Source organism: Eleutherodactylus coqui, chromosome 3 (assembly GCF_035609145.1).
Source record: "Eleutherodactylus coqui strain aEleCoq1 chromosome 3, aEleCoq1.hap1, whole genome shotgun sequence".
Taxonomy (NCBI): domain Eukaryota; kingdom Metazoa; phylum Chordata; class Amphibia; order Anura; family Eleutherodactylidae; genus Eleutherodactylus; species Eleutherodactylus coqui.
Genome location: NC_089839.1, coordinates 56,053,399 through 56,064,280, shown reverse-complemented (window position 1 = coordinate 56,064,280; position 10,882 = coordinate 56,053,399). Strand labels below are relative to the sequence as shown.

General features: G+C 40.6%; 1 protein-coding gene across 2 annotated transcripts in view; it reads right to left on the bottom strand.

The window, feature by feature from the left end:
* Positions 1 to 2,225: 2,225 nt before the first annotated feature.
* The window catches only part of KIF16B (kinesin family member 16B), a 342,084-nt gene continuing 333,427 nt past the window's right edge, over positions 2,226 to 10,882 (bottom strand). For both annotated transcript variants that reach the window (XM_066595622.1, XM_066595623.1), the window contains one exon: positions 2,226 to 5,520. In XM_066595622.1, coding sequence (XP_066451719.1) covers positions 5,362 to 5,520 — 159 coding nt within the window. In that variant the 3' untranslated portion in view covers positions 2,226 to 5,361. The remainder of the gene's footprint in view (positions 5,521 to 10,882) is intronic.

Below are 10,882 nucleotides of genomic sequence, written 5' to 3'. Positions count from 1 at the left end.
GACGTATAGCATAATTGTGCCCATAAGAATATTAAGCCAAGGAAAAAGTTCCTCTTGGTTTCACATTCAAACGCTGGAGTGTACATAGCTGTGATATTAGCACGGTGAAGGGGAAAAAACATGCCATGAGCATAGAGTTGTCTCTATGATCCAAGATAATTTTCAGTGAGTTATCTAGGTTTTTGTTTAACTAAGTTCTATCACCCTTCTGCCACTTCAACCAAATATAGACTATGTTTCAATTTTCTAGGCTTGTTTTAAGAATTAAGCACTTATGTTCACACTTAAACTTTATGGCCTGATTTTCCTTCTTTACTATAAGTACTTATTTGCAGAAACAAACAAAAAAAAGCACAAATGACTGAAGTGAATAATCAAAAAACATTTTGGAGGCGCAATGCTTGCTGCGTTCCCATCAATTCTCCTGTACAGAAAATGAATGAATAACCGATTATGTTGACTTCTTTTAGTATCGGTTTCATCAAATGTCATTGAATGATCGACCCCTTTCTTGTAAAGCAATTTGAATTTGGCAACGCAGATGATCATTTGTTGACTATATTATGTATAGTGATGAGCGAGCATACTCGCTAAGGGCAATTGCTCAAGCGAGCATTGCCCTTAGCGAGTACCTGCCCGCTCGAGAGAAAAGGTTCGGCTGCCGGCCGCGGGCAGGGAGCTGCGGGGGAGAGCGGGGAGGAACAAAGGGGAGATCTCTCTCTCCCTCTCTCCCCCCCGCTCACTGACGCAACTTACCTGTCACCCGCGCCGGCACCCGAAGCGGGCAGGTACTCGCTAAGGGCAATGCTCGCTCAAGCAATTGCCCTTAGCGAGTATGCTCGCTCATCACTAATTATGTACAGTCCTCTTCTCTACCTATTTTGGATGGGCGCTTATGGGTAATTAAGCAAGTTATATTCCAAGAACTAGCCTAAAACTCTTAGGGCATTATCTGGTGACTGCTCCTCTTTAATAAATTAGTCTTACTGAGATTATCACGACATGAGCAACTTTATCACACAAATTCAAGACTGTGTGTGCTACAATAAAACAGTTATGATGAGATATACCTCGGTCAGAAGAGCTAAACCTGTGTAACAAAGAACATGGACCTGTGTGTGACATTCTATTATTTCTCATCAGAGGAAGCAAATCCCAAAGCTCTATCTCTTCGACTCAAAAATACTCAAAAGCCATTGTTCATGCAAGCCTAAGTTCTGAGGGTGGACTGCTTTTATGGACATATCATTGGTTGAGGTTTCAGGTGAATTACACTTCTGCTTATTGCTAAGATTGGAAGCTCTTATATTAAACAACTAGTGAACGGGTGACTATGTTTAATAACCCCCCACCCCCCAAAAAAACAAAAACAAACACTTCGAATTAAGACATCTTGCTGACAAAATGTTCAGTGTGTCGGTATCAAAATGTTAACAGTGATTTTGTTAGGTTCTTCTTCAGCAAACCTTTTCAAGTAGATGAAGAAATTGCTTTGTGACTTTCCACATAAGGGTAAGAAAAATATTAAGTGCTATGTTGTGCTCTTCTATTACTGGATCTTTTTGAATGTTGATTCTTTCTCTTCTCATTTAAACAATAGTATTTATACATGTAGTTTTTGATGCAATTCGGATCAGAAAAAGAAAAATACTGTAAAACTTTCGTTATATTTTTACTTGTTTTATGACCCATTCCTTTGGAGCAGAGAAGGCTAAAGATTAGAGATGAGTGAGCATGCTCGGTAAAGTCAGTTGCTCGAGCGAGCCTCGCTCATCTCAAGTAACTGCCTTCTCCTCCGAGTGTGCTCGGGGGGGGGGGGGGGGGGAGCCACGTGGGGGGGTGGGAGAGAGAGATTTCACTACCCCCCCCCCCAAGCATGCTCGAAGGAGAAGGCAGTTACTAGAGATGAGCGAGGCTCACTCGAGTAACTGACCTTACCGAGCGTGCTCGCTCATCTCTACTAAACATCCATTTAGACGGTACGGATGTCGGGCAAACAATGCTCGACACTCCTCCCTGCACGGGAGCTAGTATCACTGGCTCACAGCAGGGAGGCTGGAGGAGATTTCTCTCCTCGCACTCCCCCACCCCTCACCATTGACATAACATAGCAGCAGTTAAACACTGAACGGTTGCTATTTACACTGAGTGATCCCAGCTGTGAACCAGCGATACTAGCTTCATGCAGGTGCATGGGAGCTAGTATGTGCGGGGACGAGTGTCGGGCCCAACATTTGTCCCATCTAAATGGAGCTTAAGACACAACTTAACAGAATTCTTTACAAATTGACAAAGAACAACTGAAGAATTTAGAATTACTAGTTAACATTTCATTTAGGATAGAAATGATCTTTAGGATGCAAGTCCTTAAAGTAGTATTATCGGAATTACTCCACCCACAGCAGTCTGTGAGCAGATACCCAGTTGTCAAATGCCAAGATTTGACAACTGAAGCAACTCCAGTATACTCAACAAAAGGTAAAAGGCTTTATAACGGTATCATTGCCATTTCTCATCTGCAGTGTAAAAATATGCAAGTGCTATAAGTGTTGGTTATTGAATCCAGATATAGTAAAAATAAAACTGCATAGCAGTGTTTTCACGTAAACTAGATGTGCTTAGATGCCTCTAGCATTTCATAGCTTCCTCTGCATACTGTATACTTGCTTTCATTAAAGTACAGTTAAAAAAATCTTTAGTGCTTTGTTAATTAGAGATTTGATGAAGATTTTTATTATGCTGTAGATTATATGAGCATATCTACAGTATGCACAATAATGGCATGAATATTCTGAAATTTAGATAAGTGCATTGTATTGTTTAATCAGCCAACATACGCCAATAAACTGACCTGTAATGTGTAAGGTTAGAAAAATGTGTGGATTTATATATTTAACAACTAAGTGCATTTAAATATTTTATAAACTGATCATGAAAAGCAAAAACCTTATTCAAACTTCCAAAATTTTCAAATTAATTGCTTTTTAGCCAAAACACCGTCAAGTTGGCCATAGTCAAATAAACATCCCACAAATATGGACAACTGGTGAAATGTTTCTCTGTCCTCATATTGAAAAAGAGAAAGGAGAAAAGACTTGCATTACGGTTGCATCAAATTGGGCCAAAACAAATTGGGTTGTCTATGCCAATATGGTCAAAAAGCCAACAGCTGTACCACAGTTTTCACAGCAAAGTGGTCAAGTAACTTAAACTACAGGCAGCTTCATTCTCTCCGCCCACAATGTAGCTGTACATATTGTACTGTAGGTCGTTCTATGTTATTGTCCACGGCAAATCAATATAAATATCAGCTTCAAGTTTCATAATTTCCTGGGCAAACAGTTGAAATCTAGTTGGTTTTCATTACTGCTGACATTTGCCCTAGTGTTGCACAATAATTGTAAGCAAATGTAAGCTGGACACAGGAAAAGAATAACTACTGCACAAAAATGCTTCACTGTAAATTAACCTTTCATTGATGGGATTTCCTCAGCTTTCTAGATTGCATATGTATCTAAGTGATTTTGAGATTCATATATGTTCTTAACATAGTAATACAACACACTGTAATATGTTGGGTTGTAAATACTCTGCTCTTCTCCCACCGCTGCCCATCATCAGTCTCCACTACATTTCTTTCAACAGGATGCAATGACGACTGGAGGGGCAATGGTGAAAAAAAATAAAATTATACTAAAATCATAGTTGCTTTTTTACGATTTAAGCCACATATGAAGCTTTTTATAAATCCTTTAGAAACCTTTTAACATGTGGTCTTGGATTCTGAATTCCGTGAAGGCAGGAGTGATGAAAGAGTCTGGTACGACTATTTAACATGAAGCATCAGAACTCTCCGGAGAATTTATTATTTGGGACAAGCAACCGATGCACACATTCCTTACACGGTTTTCCCTGAAAATAAGCCGTTCTCCGAAAATAAGTCCTAACAAATTTAAAAAAACCAAAACACATCAATACTCACAGAGCCGGCGGCATCTACATCTCGCGCGCTGGTCCCCGGGGCTGCAAAACTCTCCTTCTGGTGACGGGTCTTTGATTACCCCGCCTCCAGCAAGCGAGTGCTGTGATTGGATTGAGTGGCAGCCAATCAGAGCCAGCGCTCGATCATTCACAGCCATTCACTGAATGATATCACTGAATGGCTTGACTCATCGAGCGCTGGTCCTGATTGGCTCACTAGTGCCGTAGCGCAGCCAATCACAGCACTCGCTTGCTGGAGGTGTGGTATTCAAAGCCTCATCACCAGAAGGAGAGTTCTGTGTGAACGCCTAGGACACTGCAGCCTGCCGCTTCGCCGCCTGGGATCAGCAGCACCAGGGACCCAGATGCCGTGGACCAGGTGAGCATAAGCCACCCCCCACCCTGAATATAAGACACTGACTCTTCTGGGGCAAAAATTAATATAAGAGTGTCATATCTTCGGGGAAACACGGTAGTTTGTCAAAAAACATAGTAAAAACATCAGAATATTTCAAGATTCTTATGGGTATGACTGGGTTGTAGCTCCAAGGGTTTCTACATGTACGAAAGAAATTCATAGGAAGAAAAAAGTGCTCCACGCTCCACGGGTTAGGAAGACTGGTGAGCCTTTCATCGACTCCAGGACGTCTCTCCAGCATACCTGCCGGATCAAGGAAGGGGATTGATATTGAAAGGCAAACCCGAACTCCAGGTGCTGGTGGGTTCCCCAAAATCTGGGTTACCACATCCAGGCACCAGGTGAGTGTCCATATATAATTTTCTATAGAAATTATATACTATTTGTCCCGGACACACAAGACGCTGTACACATATATTTCTAACATGTATGAAAGGTAAGAAGTTTTTATTGCCTAGCCAGCTCAAAGAAGCCCTTAACATGTATGGAAATGGTTTCTGTTATTGTGCATTTAGTTATGGGATGCCAACATATATTTTTAGTCAGAATGTCCTCCTTGATTTTGGAGAGAATCATTTCTTCCTATAGTTCATGGAATAAGCCCCAACTAGACCTGCTCAAATGCATGTTAAGATTAGTAATATAGCCATTTTATAAATAAACTTAGTCCAGAACATAACACATTAGGGATCTTTTCTGTTGAGAAACCCTATCTTCCAAAGCAGCAAGGCAGACAATTAGTCTTAAAGTTCTTTCTGATCAGCCCATTCAATCCTACAGACATTTGAACTACAATCATTCAATGTGCCAAAATACATTGTACTATAAAGTGTTCCCATGAGTTGAAACATTACAGAAATTACATGGAAGTGCAGCATGTTCATTGTAGAAACATTATGTCTTTGTTGTTTTTTTGCTTTTCTTCACACATTTTATACAGAAAGGCACACTTGTTTTCATTCTTAGCCAGTACCATGGCTACTGTAGTCAAAAACTCCTTTTTTGAAGAAAGGTGAGAACTCGCAGATTGTATGCTTAGAAAGGGTCAGGCTGACCTTATCAATATGCAATGGCGATGTTGGAGACTTCAGCATCACAGAGAAAAAGTTTCGGAGGTATTTCTAAGAGGGGACAAAAAAAAACAAACAAAAAAACAAGTTAAGAAACGAAAATCAAATTACAAACTGAATTACTATTATTTTCAAGAGAATGAAATTTGGAAATGTCCGAGTTTAACAGTTGTTTTGTGCCCAAAAAGTGCTTCAAGACATATGGCAAACACCGTCCTTCAACTTTCATTTACAAGGCATCTTGGCATTGAATAACTATTGGCTGGTAGACATTCTCTTAGGTCCACCAGAAATGTATTTATCGAAAATGTAATATATTTCTAAGGGTCAAGAACATGTTTAGAGGAATATCTCTAGCATATTCTAGCTGGCACCCTCAAAGCAGAACATTTATTAATGGTTAGTTAAATGATACACAGTGAAAATCTCTCCCAGTGTATAAATTGAAGATGGCACATGAAGAAAAATCAGCAAGCCGCCTTTTGCTAAATTTATATCACCGGTGGTCATCACATTTCTTACATTTTTTAGCTGAATTGCAAATCTGGAACTATATGATAAACACACCTTTACCATATGTTCTATGACACTATAGACAGGTGTTCTACATTGTGCCTACTTAAATTTAGCAGAAGAGAGGCCAAAAATTAAAAATACCTGGTTATAAAAGATCCTCTAAAGACAAGCCCTGTAAGAAAATACATAAAATGCACTTGCTATTAAGTTTCTGTATTTAATAGCCCAAATTCAGGAGTGCCGAGAAGCACTAGATCCACCTCACCCACCCAGACTGTTTCCTTAAATGGGTTGTCCCAAGATTTAAACTTTTCCCTCTCCATAGGAGAAGACATAAGTGTTTGGATTGGAGGCCCTCGAAACATCATGGAAATGAGGTTCCCACGTCCTGCTATTTGAATAGAATGGTGGTTGAACATGCATGCTGCTACGTTAATGTCCACAGGACCACCAAAGCATTATACTCAGCTTCGCTTAGCCACTCAGTAGAGAGTCGATGGGACTGCCAAAGAGGTCTCTATGATTACTGCTGAGAGCTGTAAAGCATAAGTGTGCATGGCCTTGGAGATTATGAAGACCTCAACTGCAGTGCATTGTGGAGATACCCCTAGCTGACTCTGAACGTGTTGTGGTTGCTTGACATTGTAATCTTGGAGATGCCAAGTGTCCTGTTTGTGCAAGATTTGATTTAGAGCTGCCCTATGGGGAAACTGGGTTGGGGATATGGGGGATGAGAGCCAGGCTTGTCAGGGATTCCTACAGCTGTGACCCTCTTGAGAAACTGCAGTGGTACTACATGGCACAAGGGAGGCAGGAAGAGCATACTGGCATTTGTAATCTCCAATGCAAAATAGCTCCAGTAGCCAGTCATAAACCATGCACGAACAGGTAATGTTTATGTAAAATATTGACTGTTTTTGTATGTACTGTATGCACCGCATGCATTTGTTACATGGTCATACCTGTACATATTTCTTACATGTGTGCTTACTTTTAAGAATCAGCTTTTAGCTACAGTGCCAGCAAAGTACCACCACCTTCAATGGGACGTCAATGAACAGGACCAGCAAATGAAGTTTTACAAAGCTGTACAAAGCTTCTTAGGAGTTTTGAGTTTTAATTAATTTCATTGGACTTAAGAAGTTTCCAGACCCTCATATTACACTATAACAAAGGGGAATACTTAACTTGCTTGTGCTGTATCATAGCCAAAGTTAGTCATATTAACCCATCCAACAACTTTAGACCAATAGGGAAGTATTAGTTACTATTTTCTATGCTGTAAACTGCTGTTCAGAACCCTTGCCAATCAGCTGACTGAAAAGGCCATGGCACTTAAGTAAGCCCTGCTGGCCTCTTCTGGGGCCTATAACCTCACATTCACCAGTCACAAGGCCTAACAGAAGCCCAATCCCATTCAAGTGAATGAGACAGAGCTGCTACACCAGCCACAGTCACTATGAAATACATTGAGCTATTAATGGTATGAAGTATGGTATACATCTTAGTGCCCGTTACTTCAGACAGCTGATCAGTGGTGATCCCAAGCAGCGGACCCCCACCAATCTGACACGTTTAACCTATTGTTATGGCTCACGGACCATGTTGGATCAGTACCGTAGTAATGTCACTGTCAGCCCCGATCCATATGATCCACATGCTGGCACCTGCTCAGTGTCATTTTGGTGCTGGAAGCTAACAAAAGTACTTCTTTCCTGTGTGTGGATGGACTGGTTGGCTGAGAAGTTATCCAATCAGTACTTGTCTGTATACCTTTATTCCAGCCCCTCTTCACAGTTATACTCTTAGCTTGAATGGGTTTTTGATGAAGTTGGCAGCTCCCATCCTGTGCCTCAGTTCCGATAACTCTTTTTGACTTTTAGCGTTATCTGGGGTGTTGTATAATCTATCTCCTGACTATTTGCTATTTATTCTTTTGCGTTCATTATGCCCTTGTGTACAGAGTCAGAGTCACCCTAGGTTCCCGATGTGCGATTGCCCTCATCAGGGCAAGTGCTCCACCTTTAGTTAGGGTCTCCTCCCTTTAAGTAGGTTAGGGTCAGATTTCCCTTTCTCCCCACTTATTGGTTTCAAAATATATATATATACATATATATACACACACACACATATATACACACACACACACATATATATATGTATATATATATACACACACACACATATATATATATACACATACACACACATATATATTTTTTTTCTGCTATCCGTGTTAGTATATTGAGTCTATATCTGTTCTTTTAGGACAATAGATTACGTTCCGACCTGGAAGAGCCGTTTTGCGTGCAGCTTGAACCACAATACCCATCCAGAGAATAGGGCATCGATATGATATATTTTGTCTAATTCTGTGTAAACCACCTTTCATGTAATTTGAAAACGTGCTCATATTTACAGTCCGTAAATTACTAAAGGGGTGAGGTTCTGTTTGTTTTCAGAAATTTGCCCTTTTTAAGTCAAAACCCACAGTAAATATCCAGACAATCCCGACTTGTGATGGATCAATCTTTGCAAGCACAAATCAAAACAAGTCATGTCACAGCTATTCACAAATGACAACAAAGGAATTGAATTTACCACGCAGCCTGGGCCAGCAGTGACAGCTTGTCATCTTTTGGAATGGCCTTGGCAAGCAGCTACCAAAGTGTTTGACATGAATCATCCTCAAAACCCTTTGCCCAGATAGGAAAAAAAAAACAAAAGAGCAGAATGACTGATAAGTTTGAATTATGAAAGGTACAAGAATGGTCTGGCCTAGAATTTGTGACCAGTTAATTACTGAATATTTTCAGCAACATTTCTTTACTTCTGTCTCTATGGTGTTATAGGACACAGCTGCAGATGGGTAAATTCATTTCAGAAGACCATTTTACACTTTGAAGAGTAACTGCGTATTTAAAAAAAACTTTTGACATGTCAGATCGACATGTCAAAAGTTTAGATTGTTGCGTGTCCACATGTATGAATAATTGAGTCGCAGTGATAGCTTGGACTCAGGAGCTCTGCCTGTGCCATAATCTGCCTGTGTCAGGAGTATTATATAACCAATATCCTGCTCGAATACCCAGATAATACTGATAGCAGCATTTAAGTGATTAGACAGAGGGAGGGGGCTCCCTCTGTCAAGCCATCGCGGCCACCTCGCCAACAATGTTTATGGTTTTTCCACAGCTAACAGAACTATATAATTTTGGCATATTCATAATACGGTAGCAATGACCCATAGAACGCCATGCTGCAAAAACAAAAACCATAAACCAATGGCAAAGTTGCTCAATTTTTTCACCCCATCCCCCTTAAGAAATGTAATCTTCTAATCTTAGGAAATAGGAAACTCATCAATTGGTCAGAGTATAGTGTGCCTATAAAGAGTGATTTCCCATCTGGAGGACTCAAAATATCCATTTAATAGGACTAGGTTCAGAATATGTTTCATTCTACACTCAGCCTTTCTATCCCGGGGTTCCAACTGAACACCTGAAAAGATTATGCAAATGAAGCACTGTATGGGACCGTTGACTTTCAGGGTTGACTACACTATTTTGTCCTTCAAAGACAACAGAAAAGAATGGAAACCAGGTCAAATGGAAACCAAAGTTTGCACCTTTGCTTTCTGTTTGACACATTAAAGTCAGTGGCTGAGTACTGTTCTCAAAGGGAACCCAGAGAAAGAAGGCAAAGTGTGAACTGAAGCACAGTTTGAACCAAGCCTTTGGCCGCTGTCACATGCAGTACGTTTCCCTTGCAAAATGCAGAGAAGAAACAATTCTAGCTGGCACTTGGAATTGTCAATTCAAACAGCATCACCAGTAGAGGTGCCGGCAGCAATCAGCAGAGCTCCGATTGCATTTAGTTGGGGAGGAATGCTGCAGTGTAATAGCAGCCATAGGCTACATGCACACGAATGCAAAACTCACGCGAGTTTTGTGCGTTGCGAGACACACAATAATCATGCAAACAAAAATACACCTGAGCAAGGTTTTCTACCTTTCCATCACAGTGATGCTGCGAGGTAAAAAAATAAATCGCTGCATGTCCTATTTTCTCGAATCCCTCGGAACACATCATTCATTGTTTTCAATGGGACAGTCAAACAAATCACGTGCCGTGTGATGTGTATGTGAGTGCGGCGTGATGTTTCCCATTGAAATCAATGGGAAACACTTGCAAATCCCATCATGCGCGTGAAACAAGTGCCGGAGGATCGCAATTTCCCAGAAGTGATGCGAGGCCTTTTTGCATGAAAGACGCCTTGAATCCTTAGGTAAAATGCACGCTGACAAGCGTAATATAGGGCCGGGTTTTTCGTCCCAACATCATACTTGCCCGTGTGAATGTAGCCTTACACAAACAGCCCAGTGATAGCTAATGTGCAATACCTTATTACACCTGTGGTGTCACTACAGAAAAAAAGGACCCTTGAATCCCAACTACTTGCTGGTGGACCAAGCTATTAGACAATCAGCGATCGACTCATTTTCAGTGAAAATTTCTAACAAAATTGAATTGTCCAAAGTGAAGCGCTCATTTAGATAGGCCTGAGCTGTATCTGTTGGCTGATTTCAGTAGCTCCCAGGAAAATTGTGAATATAGCTTTGTATACTGCATCAGGAATGCTACATGAAAAGTAATGCAAAGTACCTATAGCTGTTCTTTGTTCACATTGACATCATATTTTTTTTTTTACAGACACCATGACTGATATGATGGATCGGTTTAATATTGTCGGATCCCATTGGGCTTGTAATGGATTGGTTCTGTGTTTTCATTATTCTTTTAATGGATAGAATAGAGCAGCATGCTACTTTATTCTGCTCATCAGTAAGCAATGGAAACATGACAGAATAGAACAGAACGGTGAACAGAGCTTTAC